At 41.2% G+C, this 21,208-nt stretch overlaps 1 protein-coding gene and 1 pseudogene across 1 annotated transcript in view; one reads left to right on the top strand and one right to left on the bottom strand.

Annotated features, from left to right (window-relative positions):
- Positions 1-1,951: 1,951 nt before the first annotated feature.
- Positions 1,952-2,668, top strand: LOC139461348 (uncharacterized; annotated as a pseudogene).
- A 5,251-nt stretch (positions 2,669-7,919) lies between these two features.
- LOC139460973 (talin-1-like) overlaps positions 7,920-21,208 on the bottom strand; it is a 161,210-nt gene continuing 147,921 nt past the window's right edge. Inside the window, exons 56-62 of the mRNA XM_071242435.1 lie at positions 21,036-21,071; positions 17,846-17,970; positions 14,035-14,160; positions 12,603-12,671; positions 11,924-12,106; positions 11,391-11,516; positions 7,920-11,051 (exon numbers count right to left, since the gene is read on the bottom strand). Of these exons, the coding sequence (XP_071098536.1) occupies positions 10,917-11,051; positions 11,391-11,516; positions 11,924-12,106; positions 12,603-12,671; positions 14,035-14,160; positions 17,846-17,970; positions 21,036-21,071 (800 nt within the window). The 3' untranslated portion in view covers positions 7,920-10,916. The remainder of the gene's footprint in view (positions 11,052-11,390; positions 11,517-11,923; positions 12,107-12,602; positions 12,672-14,034; positions 14,161-17,845; positions 17,971-21,035; positions 21,072-21,208) is intronic.

Raw genomic sequence — 21,208 nt, 5'->3', positions numbered from 1 at the left:
TATTTCAAGTCTGGATTAGACGAAACAGTGACTGATAATACGACCATCGTTCCACGCTCTCGGTGTGCAATGACGGGCAATAAAGCAAGTCACAGAGTCTAAGTGCCTGATAAAACATCACAGTGAACAGTTTATAGACTTCCCATTTCGCCCCAAGAAGCTGATAAAACCATACATTGGTTGGTATATGAATATACCCTGATAACACATCACATTGGTCAGTATATAGATGTCCAGTTACCCTGTCGGGACCGCATAAGAATAGATTCCGGCAGTCTATCCCTTGACTTTAGATGCGACTAAATTGAATGGAGAGTTCTAAGTTCACCTTATGCATGAATCATTTATTCTACAACCACGGTTTCGCGAGTAACGACTCGATAATAGTACTCACTCGTTAAGGCAAAGAAGCCTTGGACAGCATCAGTACACGGCAGTTTCACACTGTTCTATTCAGCTGAGTATCGCTTGCCAGCCAGCCGCTACTATACTGAAATACTGTACGAATGCGATAAGAGGGAGTGGCTACCACGGTACATTCCAGAGATCTGTCATGAGTGAGTGAGTGAGTGAGTATGGTTTTACGCCGCTTTTAGCAATAGTCAAGCAATATTACGGCGGTGGACACCAGAAATGGGCTTCACACATTGTACCCATGTCGGGTATCGACGGTGCCTTAGACAGCTAGGCCACCCGCGCCCCTCTGAAAAGTGTGAACATAGTTGTATCACTGATAGTTTTCCATGCTATTTCCTTTTCATTTCTGCACTGGTAATCTTGGGGAATTGAAACATTGTTTATGAGGTTCTTAAGCGTGATGTTGTGAAATCCGAGTGTGACATGAGTCGGTGAGTAGGATCAGTGAGTGCTATGCTCACCTGGACAAAAATTCGTCATACTTGATGATAAAGAAAGGTAGGAGGTTCTGGAATACCCACTGTTCAAACATAAATACAGATTGGTAAACGAATCTCTGTAACATTCTGCATTTGGTACAACGAGTGTATTTCAAAAGGAGCGGAAGAATTAGATACGTTTTGGGATAAGCTTAGCTGTGAACCGTGAAATGTTCGTACCAGACGCCATCTTGTTTTCTAGCAGGCGAGTCAATATTTTTCACGTGACAGGTCAATACCGATCATGTGACGAGTCAATATTCGCGGTCAGTGTCAGTCACATGATTTGGGGGTCAATATTGAAATGTATTGTTTCGTCATGTGGTACGGATTAACCAATGAAATTGCAAGATTCTTAATAAAGGCATAACCATGCAGTGTCTAAGCACTCCCTGTTTCCTGTCACCTAAGCGAGGTTCACTAAAAATAACTAGGCTAGTTGAACACTGGCTTTGAAAGCTAAAAGGTAAGTATTTGTTTTTAATACTCTTCTTGCATTCTGAAGGAAAGTATAGATCTATCCTTCATGGAGATTATATCAACTGACATACTTGACTCTTCAACGTTCATATGAATATCAGTGTAATATTTTATTTTCACTGTCCGTGTGTCTGTCTCGTTTGCTTCCTTCAAACTCCTTTGTCTGTTCAGTGAACACCATATCACACCAGCAGACATTGCTATAGAAACTCAAATGGCAAGGAATAAAAACCATTACAAAACCACCGAAAGAACTTCTGGTGGGAAGGTCATATGAGATGTCTCCGCTTTACATTGTACTGTGACTATCATTGTCATTGTCTGCTTGAACAACTGAGGAGGGCATTCTACTGGTGGCTACTCACTCCAAATTCTTTTCAGTTGTCTTAATTGGTTAGTCGATAAAATCTGAAATGGGATGTGCCCCTATATCTTTCACACACTCAAACACACAGTTATACCTTACGCACACTTTTGCTATAGCTCTAATGTATGTAGTGGTAATGCTACAATTATTAATGTTTGCCGTGCATGTTTCAGATTATAAGGAAAACAGTTGAGCAGACACAGGCGAAATGGGCATCCTGGTGATTGTATTAATGATAGCACTGCCTAGTGTTGATGCAGCTCCTGGGCACATCCGTGTCAAGAGAATGCCGGGAGATCATCCACCACAAGGCAAGTGCTCTAACTTCTGGAGGGGTGGAGAATAACGAGTCCATTTTTATACCTGTTGCAACAACTTAGATGAAGGTCCTAAGCCATCTTGCGATGGGGAAACCTATCACCGAGCGTCTACTGCACAGTACTGTAAGTCTGGCGGAGTTGATAACGGGAATGGAAATCAACACGATCCCTATCCTTGTGGGGATTGTACCGGACAGAACGAGGTGGCCATCAAATGCAACCCTTGGCAATGGGCTAATATAAAAGGAACATGTTGGTTGTTCACTCGGTGTTTCACAGACTACTGTGAAAAACGATACAGAGCAAATGGATTAAACTTCGCATCAGATGCCTCAAGGATGCCGGACACCTGTTACAACGGAATATGTAATGCAGGAGAAACTACCGACAACTGCCCAATCGACTGCTGCTACAAGAAAAACCCGTCACAGTGTACTTGGTTCAACAAATGTCCGCCTCAGTTTTGTGGCACCCCATCCTGTCAGAGTGGTGGAGTAGGTGTCTTTACAACTGGGACAAATGGTGCTGCGGTTGTTACTGCTGCAGTCCTGACAGCACTGACCATGGTTAATCATTACATAATCAATCTCAGTATTGATCATTAACGCCGATCAAATGTTGTCACTGTCAAGATCTGACAAACCCTCTGATCTAAACCAAGAGTCAACTTCGACGATTCAGTGAAAATGATGGATGTGTTTGTTTTTGAGCTAGATGTCAGCTTTCTATAATGATTCAGCTTCACTACATTCTTATATATGTTGTCAGTCCAAATCTCTGTCCACAACTGGAATAGTTTGGTCTGAACACAAAAGACACCACACAAAACTCAAAAGTTCTCCTAATAGTGAAACCTCCTGGGTGTAAATTATTGTTCTCTCTATTTTCATTTCTATTCGCGAATAAGAAATCAAGTAGGCTACTCCGAATGCTTCGATCACTAGTACCGAAAATTCAGTAACCTACACACTAAGCTCATACGAAATTTCACCTTAAATGATGACAAGTTGGAGGGTTTGTGAGATCTGGATAGACAGTCGTATCAAATTAGCGTTTAAAGTCTGATTTTAATTAGGTTGATTTTACATGAAGAGATACATCTTTTGCCGGCTTGATGTTGATAGTTTTAAAGTGATTTGATTGTTTTAAATTTGCACAATTGACTGCAAGTGGTAGGTAACCTGCATTCTTCAATAACAATCTACTAGTATTTACGATAGTGAAATAATCCTGTAAATCGGGCTTTAGTTTTCAAATAAACGCTTATCATTTTAACATATGTTGAAAGATTTGTTTTTATTTAGATCAATACGGCCTGTAGATGAATGTCCATGTATCCCAATCAACAGGTATAAGTGAGGTATACAGGTACCCATGTGTCACTTATCTAATATACAACTCGGAATGTGTGTGTGGGAAGGGTGGTGGTGTTCGAGGGTTCGGTTGGCCCAAACGTTTGAGAGCCGCAGTTAGCTATGCGTCCCTTGGCCACACCACCTTGGGTTCGAATCCCGGTTGGCCTTGAATATATTTCTAGGTTTGTCAACACCATACCCATACATGTTTGAGAACTGCATCACTTCCGGCTTTCCCTTACACATTAGAGTGTGGTAAAACTGGAATGCTGTTCAAAGGGGCGTTAAACCCAACTCACTCTCTTGCTCAGTTACCGTCATCTCTGGATCTTTTCTTGTACTGCGAGTATGATATGATTTTTGAAAGGGAAGTGTTGCTGCTAATACGAGTTAATCCAGCTCTCGCAGCCTTTTGAGGCATAGAATTCCAAACTGTGTCATCTATCATTGTGTCACCGCAAGTCAACAGAACTGATACAGAAATACACACTCACCAGGTCATTCCAAAACGTGAAATATATTGGAAGAAACTGTTTCACAGTTAGCCTAAGCTGGTTCCAACAGTAGGCATTCGGATTAAACTCTATATTACAGCTGCTAATATTGATTTAGATATTAGCTTTCCTTTTAGGCTTTTGTCTTCTCCCCCATGACATGGTGAAGACAGAGGTACAGCTAACCTTAACTAAACTAAAGAAATCTGAAACAAATCAACCAATTATTAACAATATAATCAGATGAGAAACACCTGGTCATGTTCCCCACATTGCGCGTCCAGTGATTGAGCACTGTGTCCAAGCTGCTGGCATTTGTAACACCGAAGTGGGTTTTTGGTTTGGAAAATATCATTGAATTGAAGATTGCATCTTCGCTTTTGTATGTGAAACGTTTGACATGTGTAACTCTCATATCTTTCAATTCATCGGAAAATTAGATTTCTGTCATATCATGGAATTTAGAGTGGTGAAATTAGAACAGCAGTAGAAACCTAAGGAATGGCAGCTTGTAAGGTTGTAGACTGTTTTTTATTTTTGCTTTCAGCCAACAGCAATCCCGATTGAAGTTTTTTTAAATCGTGCACGTCTCCAGCAATGTCAAAAAGTGCACTGGAAATGGCAAAAGGATTGAGTGTCAAAGGTGTGGATATCAGCCGTGGAATGTTCTACTCCAGACCGATTCGTTAAAGCAGCATTTTCCTCATCTGAGAAATCGTCTAACGCACGTTTTGTTTTTGGGGGGCTGTGCCGTGTTGATTGTGTATATGGTTCATCACCCCAGCTCCCAAACCCACCACGGCGTGTCATTAAGACGATGCTTTACACCAGCGAATCTCAAACAGCACCAAGGATACTGAGATAGTATACTTAAGCAGAAGAATTAATTGAAAAGTAATTAATCCACCAGACTGGCCATTGAGCCACCGCCTTCTATGAAAATTAAACATTTATTGTTTTCTTTTTCAACATGTAAAGTGCAATGATGTAACTTGATATAATAATATAGATTAAGATATATAGATCAAAATTGTGCAAGTGAAATATATTGCACAGGGCATGGCGTGACCAGACGATTGATAGAACTGGGCCTATACTACCAACCGTCCAGGGTCAAAGTGGTGTGTTGGACAAAGGAACGCTATTCCTGAAACCACCACATCCCGTCCTCCACAGACACAGGGGCGCAACTTACGGCAAACAGGTTGCCGAATTCGGTCACTTTTTACGACCAGCAAAGAGGTGCTGACGACACATTCTACACGGCTACCCACAGGGTGTGGTTGAAGGATGACACGGAATAATTTATGCGCAGCTTGACGAGTTTATGTCCCCCGTTTATAGACCCCGGGTCACCACAGAGTATGTTTGAAGGATGACTTGTTAATTGAATCATTGATGTGCAACTTAACGAGTTTATGTCCCCGTTTATGGACCCCGGGTCAACACAGGGTATGTTTGAAGGATGACTTGTTTATTGGATAAATAATGTGCAGCTTGACGAGTTTATGTCTGGTATCACGATCATCATTGTGGGTAACCATTACCTGAATAGAACATTGACTTCAGACTGCATAAAATGGTGTCCCATTGTGAATGAGTGTCCCTCTTTGTTTACTTCTAATTTATATAAACAGCTTTGTTTGAAGAACCAAACCACAAGATCATGCCTTATATTGTTTTTTAAAATATATCTAAAATCAACAGTTGTGCAGATCACGTTTTATATCGATGGAAGTGTTAAGGGTCGGTCATTATTAGATAAGCTGGTGTTGCTGCAATTTTGTTCATAGGCAAGGACACTCTTGGTCGATCTTCACAGATTATGATTGCACGACAAGATAAATGACCCTGACTACTGATATATTCTTCGTGAGAAACAACAATGTTCTTTTGTCCTGGATTAAACATCAGCGCCCTTGGACCCGTAAAGATTCCGGGGTAGAATAGGTCTTAAGCAACCCATGCTTGCCATAGGCGTCTATGCTTGTCGTAAAAGACGACTAACGGGATCGGGTGGTCACGCTCGCGGACTTGGTTAATACATATCGTCGATCCCAATTACGTCGATCGATGCTCATGATATTAATCACTGGATTGTCTGGTCCAGACTCGATTATTTACAGACCGCCGTCATGTAGCTGGTATATTGCTATGTGCGGCGTTATGTAGACTAATCGATTGTTGACCATGTGCTCCATGGTTTTACAAACACAGCAAGTTAATGATATTGGATGGCGATGGGACAGATTACTATGACACATTGGACATGGGTGTGCGTGAATTGATTTTAGATACGTAGTTCCTCCAGGATTGACGTTTAGTTTCTTTTAAGGTATGCTGGCCTTGGCGCTTGTGATTTTAACATCATTCAGGTTGTGCGTGGTAGGATGTGAGCGGAAATATTTCCCGGCTTTCTTCCTATTTTTTCTAGCTTGTTTACAACCATTATTAAACTATGGTTTGTGCATATTAGGGTTTGCAGAGGTGTTAGGAATGCTTCCGTCACCAATTGCTTTAAATTGATGTGAAAATAGTTGTATAGGATCAGTAGGTTTTCCTGTACGTAGTGCTTTGAATAAAGACCGATTTGCCTTTGTGCATTCACACATTATTGAAGGTGGTTCGTCAGAGGGATTGATGGTTGTAAGCATTTTGCGAAAATTGTCACTTCCACAAAGGTCATCATGGACCGACCATTCAAACTCGTTAAGATATTTGAATCTGTTAGTGAAAGATCAAAGGCAGAGTATGTGCAAGTGGCAGGATGCAGATACGCATTTGATCCATCATTGAAGATGCATAAATCATTGTTTGAGATAAACTCTTCAACGACTTTTCCCTTATCATTTGTATCAGTACTCTCCCATAGGGGATTTTGACTGGTTAAATCACCCATGATGATACAGGGCTTCAGGAGCTGATCATACAAAGTCTGAAGATCTGATTGACGGATAGTTGAGGAAGGTGGAAGATACAGTGAACATTGTGTAAACAATCTCTACAGAGTTATACGGACAGCAACACTTTGGAGATTAGTGCTAAATGGAACATGGCTAGGGATAGATCTACCTCCTGTAGCTTTGAGGGGAAAACGAGTGTTAAGAGCTGTACTGACGGATATCAAATATATCTGTGTTTTTTCATCTAAACAATGTTTTGATTAATATAATTTCACCACATTCACATCCACAATAACCTAATTGATTAGTTCAGTTCCAAGTTCATTGTTTGGTTTCCACTTTTTACATTATGTACTGAACCGGAAAAGAAACGTCACCAAAGTTACATGGCATGAAAAGTTGTCATTTAAACTTCTAGGTAATTTTGGGTCAAAGTTTCTAAAATTGATCATAACCTTGTCCGGAGAAATAAAATTTGATGATAAAAAACAAAGCAGATGACAATCATTCATTCATTCATCCATTCATGCGTTCCAACTTTTCTTTCCGTATACCACCACAACACCTATAGTGGCCACCTCCAACACCACCTACAGGAGTCTCCGCTGTGAACCTTAACACCTATAGTGGCCACCTCCAACACCACCTACAGGAGTCTCCACAGTGAACCTTAACACCTATAGTGGCTACCTCCAACACCACCTACAGGAGTCTCCACAGTGAACTTTAACATCTATAGTGGCCACCTCCAACACCACCTACAGGAGTCTCCACAGTGAACTTTAACACCTATAGTGGCCACCTCCAACACCACCTACAGGAGTCTCCGCAGTGAACCTTAACACCTATAGTGGCTACCTCCAACACCACCTACAGGAGTCTCCACAGTGAACTTTAACACCTATAGTGGCCACCTCCAACACCACCTACAGGAGTCTCCACAGTGAACCTTAACACCTATAGTGGCCACCTCCAACACCACCTACAGGAGTCTCCTGGGATTCTACTCTTCACAGCAAATTACAGCATCAGAGGCCACAAGGTCATCTGTGTCCCTCTTTAACATGTCAAACAAAACACAACTCTCTTGATAGATGATATGACATTTATTATTATGAATTATGAAATATACATTCGCCATAAACATGTTTATGATAACTGCGCCTGTGCAGTGTATGTATATAAAGGCATATACAAACATACAGGGAAATATACACAATAATGCTATAAGCTGTATCATAACACTCGTATCTCACTAACACCTTCACTGGGGTGACAGAACTACAGGCTACAACAAGGCTGTAGCAGCAATTACGCAACCCTGTGTGGCCAGGGGGTAAGACACATCAATGGACTTCTAATATTTTCAGTGTTATAAGCAAACTTTGAATGTAATGAATTATCATAAATTTTGGAAAGACGACTCAATGAAAAAGGTTTTCTCAAAGTCTGAACATTTAAGAAACACATTTTTTATCTCTGATAATATTGGCAATATTTGTTTGGAAAGTATTTGCTGCTATTATCCTGCTCCATGTAATGGTGGGTTGTGTATCAAGCCTGCTGTTCCAGTGAAGGTGGAGGCTGAGACATGATGTGGGAGGTCTGTATAGAGGTGTACACAATAACACAAATAGAACAGAATAAAGTAATATACAATACCCCTACAGGGGAAATACTGGGATATGTATAATATGCATGTAGCTGATAAAACCAGGGTTATCTCCCCTTGTCATGCAACAGTTACCTCCCTTTACAAACTGACTACATACACTTTAGTATCTGTAAATTATTCTAAATAATATTTTTTCAACATCATTTGTCACCATACCATATTGTGAAACGAAAATTCATAAAATATCTCGAAATTGTGAAAAGAATATTTTATAAATAAAATGGCATAGAAAGCTAGAAAAAAGAAACCCATAGAGGGGGAATAGTTTTCCTACCATGCACTACCCCAGTTAAACAGGATGACATCCAGGATGTGTTAAATGGAAGACAGCAATGTGGATTAGCTGATCAGATCTATGTATTATGCTTTTGACAAAGTGATTACATGTCCGCTATGGTGGACTGAGATGTACACTAACGTGGCCCCTATACTGTGTTCGGGTTCTGTCACATCCTACAGGGGGTATCAAGGAAGTACTGTAAATAGGAAGCAAAACCAAAGCACACTCTCAACCTCTACCAGGGTTTACATTTACTTGTCAAATAAATATCACAAGCTACATAGTGGACCACTGATGGCAGACTCAGGTGGTATATTGTCACAGTATTCACCACCTGTGTGTTGATATGGACATTATACCACAAGGTACACAGTGGACCAGCTCCACTAAGGCTATCGTTACTTAATCCACTGATGGCAGACTCATGTGGAATATTGTCACAGTATTCACCACCTGTGTGTTGATATGGACATTATACCACAAGGTACACAGTGGACCAGCTCCACTAAGGCTATCGTAATCCACTGACGGCAGACTCATGTGGAATATAGTCACAGTATTCACCACCTGCATGTTGATATGGGATGTTATACCAATAGCAGGACAGTATTAAGAAACAAGCCATCCCTCTAGTCTAATCAACTCTGCTCTAAATGGTCGCTTTAGTCAATTTTAGTCGCATTTAATACATAAATCCTATGAAAAGTCAGGAAAATTGTTTTCTTGTTCAATGTTCCACGACAAAAAGAGGCATCTGTCACCTTTGTTGGACATTTAGTTATTTAACATATAAAAAAGTCTGGATAAGAAAGTCAAAAAAGGCGTATTTTAAATATAACATATTTTCCCTATTTTTTTACATTGTTTATACAAAAGAAAGAAACTGAACTGGTCCTAGCAAGTTTGGCTTGACTTGAGAACCTCCCTTAAGACTTGCAGTTAGGTTGAGAATCACATCAGTTCTAACACTGACATAGGGACAGCAGCAACTTATTTAATCACATTACATTACACTAATCTTACTGAGAATATAATTTCACTCAATGAAACGTCAGTCTATCCAACACGTGCATGCAACACTGATCGGGAAACTGACAATGTTGGCCCCCAAATCCACAGACGTGTGTGAGTCTGCGGAGAGGATGAGTTGGTAACTTAAAGCACTATGGCTGCAGTCTATGTACACGTCATCTAAGGGAGACAACTCGACAGGCAGAATAAACCGTTGTGGTTTAGTTTAGCACCTTGGTGAAATACATCAACAAAACAAAGCAAAGTTGACTACAAGATACGGTCCAAGTTCCCCCGCCGACATCGCAGCGGCATGTAAATATACAGTCTACACTATCACACTACATCACCAAGCCAGCACTAAGCAGCCACAATCCAACCCAACCTTCAATAAGGCTTTGAGACAATCTTCCGATAATGCATGGTGAAAATTGTCCCATATTTGTTCCTTGCTTCAAGACCTCCCTGTTGCTGGGCGGCAGTGAGGCGGACAGATCGAGCGTTACATGCAAGAACCTATACAGGCTGGGTCCAGGACGGGGAGAACCTTCATCATCAACAATCACCAACAGTATCAAGTTCAAGTTTTATAGAATTGACATTCAGTATTTTGTTTTCTATTGAGGAAAAGCATATCAGACAATGTATTTGATAGTTGGTAGAAACAAATTGCTTTCAGTTATATTGAGATAGTATATATCCTTTGGTATCAAAACAGTGATCATCTACACTCCACGAGGACAGCCTTGTGGTAGACATACAGTCACTGTTGACCTCATCTGTCAGTCCTTGGTTGAAGTGGAGACCTGTGTCACTACATCCAAGTGTCATCTGTCCACTGTCTAAAGCAAGCGTCTAGAAGCTGAGCACACAGCCACACAGTCAACAATGCCCCTTGGTCACTCACATCACGCTATGCTTGCACCACACACCTGCCATTTGTAGCCTACACTAACAAAGCAGAGTAGACAAAGTGTGTAGACAGAAGACAACTGCCGGAGATGAAGAGTCTTATCAATCCAGAGATCCCAGCATCTGTGGACATGAGTTGTCTGCCCTGCATGCTGCACACTGTCCCCCCCTATGTTGTCGTGGACTCGCTCCAGTCAGTCCGCCTGTGCTACTCGGTGCTAGTCTAGAAGGAGGAGGAGGAGTCGTATTCCTCTGGAGGTCGGTCCTTGTATCTCTCCTTCCTGATGATCTCGAGCTTCCTGCGGGCCTCTGTCAGCTCACGCTCCTTCCGCAGGATCTCCTCCTGGGCCATGATTTCCTGCAACAAAGAATACTTATGGCTTAAGACCCCTAGCAGTCTGAAGCAATCAGTTGCATCAGTGAAATATTGTTTGAGTGGGTGAGTAAATGTAAAACAGTAATGCGACAGTCTGGGCTATTCAAGCTGTCACAAAGACTGCATTTACTAATGTCTGGACGGAGGATCTGATCTTGGGCCAAGTCACAGAGCCTGCATTTACTACTGTCTGGACCGAGGGTCTGATCTTCTGCCAAGTCACAGAGCCTGGCCACCAATTTAAGTCAGCTCTACCAAGACTGCCAGGTTTACCCACAGGGGGAACATTTGCAAGACCTTACACAACCGCCAGTGTCGTACCTGTGCAATGCCGCCGACCATCCTCTTGTTGACGGTGAGGCTGGTGCCCTCGTCGACGAAGTCCTTGGCCTGCTGAGCTGCCCGTACCAGCGCCTCTGTGGCCTTCTTCACAGCATTGCCGGCAGACTGGAGAAAAAAACCATGTCACTTGTCTCTCAAACACATCAATGTAACCTTCCAAATGAGGGGATTCTACATGACTAACTATTACAAGGGTCCTTGGCTGAGGGTCAACTTACTGCCCTGCACAACCCAGTCATACTCAATGAGTTGGATGTAATGTTAAACTCAGCAATACTCAAGCCTGTAAATAACTGAGTCTTAACCAAGCTAACAGATGGTGATAATGATATGACACACAGTCAGCCAAGTCACCCTATAACCTAATCATCATTAACCATGTCTTCTAACAATAGGGACCCCGAGGACCTTCCTGCCCCCAGTTCAGGGACCACATCAAATCCCGCTATCTGCAAGCAGGAGGTAGGAAGGACCAGGGTAAGTCCTCCATGTCTAAGACTGATGAAACGTACCTGCAGCCTCTGCATGGCCACCGAGCCTGGGTCGGCCTTCACCTTGCAGGCCATGAGAAGCTGGGCTGTTGACCCTGCGACCTCCTTGGCTGATGCGATCAGCTTCTCCTCGCTGGCGTGACCTTGAACCATGGCATTGGCCGCCTCACACAGACTGTGAGTGGCGGCTGCAACCATCCGAGCCTGGAATCAAGAGAGACCATCAAGGCTTTAAACATAGTACCACCTTCCTGCATGGAATGCAAAGCTTAAAGGAAAAATGGGCTTTTTAATATTTTTTTCAATTCAAGACAAAATAACATTCTCCTCCAAATTTGCCCCCAACAAGAACTATTCTAAAATACTAGATAGATCATCTGGCAGTTCAACTTCATAAATTTTCTTTAGGTCTATTTTAATTACTTCATGATGATTATATTTATTTTTTAAGAACAAAATATAATGACCATTGCAAAGAAGAGTTGAAAACCAAAGAAAATTGGGTAACCTCAGTTGTAGTTTTTTGAGAAGGTGAGGCTATTCAGAGATAAATCTAGGATACCAACAAAGCATCCGGATTGTAAATGGTGATTACTGACTTATAATCATTTCACTTATAAGGTTGGAGTAGGGGTGTCAGTAATAGAAAGACAATGGTCTTCTTCCTTATCCAATGCCTGGATTTCTCTCGGGAACTTACCGCGGAGATGAGGCCCTCGGACCACTGTCCATCCTCGTCCATAGCATGGCGGTGGAAGGTTGATCCCACCTGCAGACACACAGCACGAGTCAGAGGGGGACACAGCTCAGGACAGTTCAACTATCGCTACAGTTACCACACACCCAACACACATACAGCATGGCGGTGGAAGGTTGATCCCACCTGCAGACACACAGCACGAGTCAGAGGGGGACACAGCTCAGGACAGTTAAACTATCGCTACAGTTACCACACACCCAACACACATACAGCATGACAGTGGAAGGTTGATCCCACCTGCAGACACACAGCACGAGTCAGAGGGGGACACAGCTCAGGACAGTTCAACTATCGCTACAGTTAACACACACCCAACACACATACAGCATGGCGGTGGAAAGTAGATCCCACCTGCAGACACACAGCACGAGTCAGAGGGGGACACAGCTCAGGACAGTTCAACTATCGCTACAGTTACCACACACCCAACACACATACAGCATGGCGGTGGAAAGTAGATCCCACCTGCAGACACACAGCACAAGTCAGAGGGGGACACAGCTCAGGACAGTTAAACTATCGCTACAGTTACCACACACCCAACACACATACAGCCATCAAAGAGACTTCATCATCTGTGTTATTTATCTGTATACACATATACATACCTGATCACTTCAAACGTTATCGACATTTTACACACCTTACTTGACCATGTAAATGTGTTTGGCCCACATTGTGTATGTCTAGATACATGAAAACCTGTAGGTTCATTTTTCTTCCATATTTCATTTTTTCTTATTCTATATCTACACAAGATGGGAAATACATCAAAAGTCAGCATTTAACTGAAGCTTCACCAGACAAACATCAACCATTTTGAAAAAAATTAACAAGTTTGTTGTCGGACAAAATGGCGTACTTTATAGAACTTCGGATTTTCTGATTGGTCAACGAGGTTGGAAGTGGAGATTATTGGCCAGTCCTATCACATTTGATAGAAGCCATTACAAAATGATCCGCCTACTTCCATCAAGACTATATACCTCTGTCTTGTTGTGGGCAGAAGATCAACCCATGAAGATAGTCCCTCTCCTTTACAATGAGATCTGTTAGAGGAATGACATCCTAACACAACTAGATCTGATATTTCAAATCTTCCTACGTAATACCTGCTTAACTCAACATGGGCCTCACATCACTGCACTCCGATGGGAGATTACCTTTCCACCATAGACACAGCTAGAAAATCAGGAAATAATCCACTCACAGACATGCTTCAATGCTGCACAATTGATCAAAGTTATTCCTGAGATATGTACAAGGCACATAGACAGGGCACAAATCTACTACATCAATGTATGACAATGAAATGAACCAGCCAACTGACAGAGGAGTCTTTATGAAGTTGAGAGTTATCCCCCTTTGTTACCTTGCCCTGTGCTACCAGCTCCCTTTGAGCAGCAGATGCAGATTTAACTAAGGCTGCTGTTGCCGCGGCGATGGCTTGGGCTGCAGTAAGAATCTGTTGCTCAAAGTTGAGATTCTCATCTGCTTGCTACAATTTAAATATGAGATACTGTTAGAAATAGGTTCACTGTGAAAGCAAGGTTACACACATCTGAAACTGAAGAATACCATGCCTACGCCTCTCAGACGCAATTCCAAATCATACAACATGGCAATCAGTCTGTCGTAGTCAACAGCCATAGGTGAAAGCAAGCCACACATACAGATTGTAGCATGTTAATTACAATACAGAACACATTGGGACATAATTTCATTGATATCATGTCAGTTTTAAACTAATCAGTGTATGAGATTTAATTTCAGTTACAAATACAAAGCTACAGGTATAAAATGTTTGTTTACAGAAACATTCACAAGTATTTTGGTAACAAGCAGGCATTGCATGTGACATGGAGTTTATTACAAATAGTTTCTAGTTAATTGGATCACCCAACTCCATCAAAAACATTACAAAAAACATCATTGATAATAAACAAACAAAATTGTGTTGTTGTTAGGGCTGGCTATTTATACAGATCATAGAGATCGATAATCGACAATCGCTAACTAAATATTGATCAATTTTCAAAGAATATCAGAGAAGGAACATTAAGGAAATATCTAAGAAAGTCCTGAATAAAAATCAAAACAGATTTCACGCCATTGGTGAACAGTGATACATTTATGCATAGATCACTTTGTTGACATCTGAGATATAACAAGAACAGCTACTTTCTGTCTTTGAGAATTGAAATTATTCACTGTTTCGGTAAATCTACACTTTATCTAATCACATTAGTTAATGTGAATTTTTATCGATGAGTACAATTTCATATCGATAATCATTAAAATTTATTCCCATCGACGATAATTCTGATTATCAATCTTTTTAGCCAGCCCGTCGCAGTTGACATTTAACAAGAATCTCAGCTGAGCCTGTTACACTTGAGATAAGACAAGCTTTGATCTAGAATGGAAGTAAGGAGGATATACTTAAACTGAAACAAAGGTGTGGGAAGCAGTCTATTGGCTGTTCATCTAAACAATATGGTTGGTGAAGCTGTTGCTATGGTGATGGTGCAGCGTTGCCACGGTGATGCAAATACCTGCCTCTGCCTTGACATGTTTGATACTTGGTGGCTTCAATTTCACCACCAAATATATCAAACATATCTGGCAGAGAACAGACAGGGTTGTCTACCCCTGGTGCACACGTCACTCACTAGAGGGCAGAAAGACAGGCACACACTGCAGGAAAGAGTTGTCTGCTCCTAGTGCAACACTCCGCCAATAGGTGGACAATAGAAATAACAAATAGACCACACACATTCAAGCTGAATCCTTTCTATAATACCATTCAGTTATAGGATCTGATGTTTGGAAAATTAAAACATTTGAGTCTTCACATCATAAAAATTACAGTGTTAGAAATTAATGGGAAGTGACTTATCAAGGATCCCAAACAAAGTAGTACCCTTAGCAGGCAACTTTTGAATTTTTTGAAAAAAATCTTGATATTGTTCAAAATTGTTGTTCTTATTTTTGAAAATTGTGATGTACATGTATTGGGACATTTTTAACAAAAATTGGATATCTTCACTGTCATTTGCAGGAGAGTTGGGTCCGAATATCTGCCTAAGAGCAGGTTCAGATAAATCCCTGGAGAGGGAATCTGGGGTGCTTGATGAGATGTAACTGGTACATCATAAGCGAGACAGTCCCTAACTTGTTCACATTAGGGTAATGAAAAGGGCTCCGTGGCATTCCAACTTGATTTCCAACACTGAATCATATTTATCATTCCATCTTATTCAATCATTCTAATATTCAGAATTTGTAATGTTGTTCACATTGGCCTGAGTTTGATGATTACATAAAAACACTACATGCTTCTTTAACATGATGAACAAGACTGATAAATAATGTTGAAACAACGGAAGCTGTAAGCTGCAGTCAACAACGCAAACAACAAACAACAAACTCCAGACAACCAGATCTGTGAGATTCACATTCCAGACAGTTCAATTTAACCCAGACGCTGGAACTAAGTAAATTTTGTTTGCAAATTTATCTTTTTATTAATATTGACAAATACTACTCTACTCTTGATAAGGATACGTCAGATATATATATTCTGAGAATCAATTTTGGGTATAGTGGGAAGGTTTCCCTATCATAAGTAGAGTAGTATAAACATATGACCAATGAAGATCCGGGGTAGAATAGGTCTTCAGCAACCCATGTTTGCCGTAAAAGGCGACTATGCTTGTCATAAGAGGCGACTAACAGGATCGGGTGGTCAGACTCGCTGACTTGGTTGATGCACGTCATCATATCCTAATTGTGTGGATCGATGCTCATGTCAATAACTGGATTGTCTGGTCTAGACTCGATTATTTCCAGACCGTCATCATACAGCTGGAAAATTACTGAGTGTGGCGTTAAACAACAAACAAAAAAACAATATACATTTATTCTCAAAATGACCCTACGTTTTCAGATGACAGTCTGGATCAGACAACCAGTGATTGATATCATGAGCAATCTCAGGGTACGATGACACATATGAGCAGTGTCTGACCCCCCAATCAAGTTAGTCGTGTCTTACTGGTACAGGATACGGAGGACTCATTCTAACCCAGCATCCCCATGATGACCATGATACAGAGCATGTCCCAGTTTGTCATTTGCGGTGTTGACTATGTACCACAATGAATCCAAGCAGGGTGGACGACTGACTGCATCTACAACAGCAGGCGCTCCACTACACACACAACACAGTGCAACATGGACAACATGGACAACATGGACATCAGTCCCAGCCTACATCCACATCACAGTCAGCATCTTTCCTGAACTCTGACAACCACAAGTTCATTTCTCATTTTTTATAAGTTGAAAATAACTGTGAAGTGTTCCTAATATGTCCACTGGAATCTGTTTCATATTAGTCACCAGTCTTGATAAATATGAACAACTATTTCTTGGTATTTTCTCCACAAATATGGATGCATTGCTCGAACATTAAGAAGAGACATTAAGGGAGCCTTGCCCGTACTCTAATGACAAAAGTGCAACAGTCTGGAGGTCCCTGGATGAATAATATACTCTAGAGCCATCGAAATTCACGCTAGGCTGTTAGCCCGAGACAACTATACTGTGATGTGGACAGCAAATAATCCAGCAGTCTTTAATGACACGGTACATTTGAGGGCTCCCAATTTTCACTAGTTCTCCATACTTTCAGCTTAATATGACTAAATCTGGCAGGACTAGCCACTAACTCAGAAGACCAGTGACATGTTTTGCAATGGTTCTGCATGAGAAGTCTTACAAAAGATTACTTTGAAGTCAGCTACAGCAGCCAAAGAGGACCCAGATCCCTGCATTGTGCATCTGCATCTTTGTTCAGACCATGGAGGTAACATCACAGACATACACAGGATGAAGATGACCCAGGATTGAATAGATATAGAATCCTACCAGACTGCCTAATAGTGACTAGTCCAATGCGTGTGTCTATCAAAATTCATTTTGGGACAAAGAAGTCCCATGACAATTCGAATTATCTAAGGTTACAAGTCACTGACGGTAATGCCTAAACACAAGCTTGGACTAGTTGGTCCATGGCTAAGACTGATATATAGAAACTACATTGCTGTGATACACTGACACACCTAGCACAGTCTAGAGAACCTCACAACGCCATGGCAACACAAGAGCCTCTTTCTCACCTTGGCGGAAGGTCGAGGTCGCAGCTGCGCCAGTTTCTTGGCCGCTGCCTCGATGGAGTTGGCTGCGCTGAGGAGCTCGTTCTCCGCGATGACTGTCGGGTCATCGGGGTCCACCCAGTCCGTGCCTGCAACAACGAATGAACAACACTGAAACAACACTACAACAACATGGAGATCACAGGCATATTGGGTATCAAATACAAACCCAGTGTTGGAATGTGAGACAAGATTTATTATCATAAAATTTATAATGTTTCTGACTTCAACTTATTTTCAATTTTTTTTCAGAAACTTTATCTCAAATTCCATCACAAATCTGGGTTCAAGTAACACAAACTAAATTTTCACTTCAATATCTTTACTGACTGTTAATTTATTAAACTTAGATTTATGATTGGGTGATAGCGGAGTTCAGGTAGATGTTAAGTTAAACTGCAGAAATTAAAGTGATGAAAGGGTTCAATAAATTCATTATCATTATTCAAACTGGTAATTAGATGTAGGACAAGTTTAAATCTTCAACAGCACCACACTTGATGTTATCGGAGACGTTACACAGTTACACACATCAATAACCCAACAGAATCAACTCAAGGTGGAGAGACATTAATCTGATCGGAAAGTAAAACATTGGATGGTTCATGCCAGCAGCAACACTCCATGCAGGGGGAGAGTCTAGGGCGGAGGAGGACTTAGTCTTGTGGGGGAGGATTCCTGACAGGATTAGCAAGGGAATTATTTCTAGGTCTTCTAACAGAATGTTCCGCCTATGGGAGGGAGAATGTCATCTGGTCAGTGGGGTTAAATGTTGGCCATGCAGTCACCTGCCTACTATGTCCTGTGTGAGGAATGTTCTTGAGTCGTGAACACCAATAGTACAGTCACAACATGTTGTGTAGATAATACAGGGTGGGCACAACGGTGGTTGATAGCATGAACAACAACCTTATTGTCGGGCACAGAATCAGCTAGTCATACATTGTGACCACCAAATCCTCATTTAGTCGGTTCTTTGGAATTAGGGATCTGAACTGTCATCAGGAATCTTTATGGGGTCAGTGCTGACTGATTGCGGTTTAATGTCTTTTTTAGGATTATTTCAGGCATATAACTGTGGCGGCAGAGTGTATGGAGTACCCACACTGTAGCCATGTAGGGAATCAAACCCAGGGCTTCAGCATGATGGGCCACCACTTGAACCACTGGGCCACCCCACCACCACCTCAAGGGAAAGATGTTCTCATTATATAATCATGGAAACTAATAAGGGAACAATGAAAACTAATATACATTGACTTCCGTTTTCTCTTTACTATTTATCATATTCACTGGAGGATGAACTTCAACATCAAAATGTTTGGAATTCGTTATCATAATAAATTATATGGACAGATTTTTTAGTCAATTTGTAAAATGACTGAATTATTTAGGAGTCTTGTGAATTGCTAAAGTTAAAATTTCAGCCATTTCACACTGCCTGATTTTACACATTGACTGTTACATATGAACATTGTTCTGAAAACCTACAGAATTACTTCCACATCAAAGCATCTGATGATGTTCCTCCTTGTAATACTAAAGACATCAGAAGGTTGATGACAAGGACAATGCTTCAGTATTGAACAATGGTGTCAAGATGGTGTCAAGATGGTGTCAAGATGGTGTCAGACATGTACAAGGTCTTGCATGTAACTATAAACAGTGACCTCACTCTTGTAGTTCTACTGATTACAAGAAAGGAGATGTGGGGACCTGTAGTTCTACTGAACACAAGAAAGGAGATGTGGGGACCTGTAGTTCTACTGATGACAAGAAAGGAGATGTGGGGACCTGTAGTTCTACTGATGACAAGAAAGGAGACGTGGGGACCTGTAGTTCTACTCATTACAAGAAAGGGGATGTGGGGACCTGTAGTTCTACTGATAACAAGAAAGGAGATGTGGGGACCTGTAGTTCTACTGATGACAAGAAAGGAGATGTGGGGACCTGTAGTTCTACTGATGACAAGAAAGGAGATGTGGGGACCTGTAGTTCTACTGATTACAAGAAAGGGGATGTGGGGACCTGTAGTTCTACTGATGACAAGAAAGGAGATGTGGGGACCTGTAGTTCTACTGATTACAAGAAAGGAGATGTGGGGACCTGTAGTTCTACTGATTACAAGAAAGGAGATGTGGGGACCTGTAGTTCTACTGATTACAAGAAAGGAGATGTGGGGACCTGTAGTTCTAATGATTACAAGAAAGGAGATGTAGGGACCTGTAGTTCTACTGATTACAAGAAAGGAGATGTGTGGACCAGCACAATGATGCAGCTAAATGACTCAAGTGACCATGACAGGAACAGAACCAGGGTGTTGTGTGATGAAGCAACACACTACCCACTGTCCCACCTCTCTCAGCCACTACAGGCAGTGTTCAGGACACTAGGCATCCACTGATGTAGGTGTAGGCAGGGACTAATGTATCTGCAGGATTGTATCGGATACTACCTATTTCACTCCATGCTCAAATCATATCTAAGAATCGTCTTGCTTAATTTGTTTAATAAACAAAATAAAAATAATCTATACATTATTGTGGAAAAACCCTGCAACCGTTTAAGACAAAATTAGATTTTCAATATTTACCAATGGTTCAAATTTGCAAAATATATTCAGAATTGGCTGAAATATTCGACCAAGTGTATGTATGTACTGACACCAACCAAGACGTTTGGGGCAGACTGCCTGAAGCTAAAGATTTTCTCTGGCCAGGATTCAGGACTCCAGGATCCTATTGAAAGGGCCAAAATTAGGCAGCAGATCTGGGAGGATTTCCTTATAAATACAGACTTTAGGTCTTACATTTCTAAATAAAAATTTAAATTTCTATATCGAAAGCATCAATTTAAGATATCATGAAAAAAAAGAGTTGTCTATACAAATTTAAATCATTTTATATTCATGTTTTTGACTAACACACAAAAAAATTATTTGAAGGAAAAAAAAGGTCATTATCCCAAACACTCTACCCATGACTACAAGTCTAAACGCCAGGACAAATACTGGATTTCTGAGCCTCAATTCTACACATCTGTTTAAACCACAGGTGTTTTTCCACAATACTTATAATACTGGTGACTAGCTCTCTGAAATGAAAAGACTGGTTAGTTATAGAGTGGAGCATTCCCTGACGGTTGTAGATGTTACCTGGCACGTTATAAGACCAGCGGATCTCTACTGAGTCTGTGAGAAAACACCAACATACGTTCACAGTGTTGTCATGGAAACTAGCAACATATGTTTACAGTGTTGTCTGGGAAACCAACAACATACATTCACCGAGTTGTCATGGAAACTAGCAACATATGTTGACAGGGTTG

The sequence above is a fragment of the Haliotis cracherodii genome, unplaced genomic scaffold, assembly GCF_022045235.1.
Source record: "Haliotis cracherodii isolate W230 unplaced genomic scaffold, xgHalCrac1.p SCAF_14, whole genome shotgun sequence".
Classification (NCBI taxonomy): domain Eukaryota; kingdom Metazoa; phylum Mollusca; class Gastropoda; order Lepetellida; family Haliotidae; genus Haliotis; species Haliotis cracherodii.
This window is presented reverse-complemented; position numbering and strand designations above follow the sequence as displayed.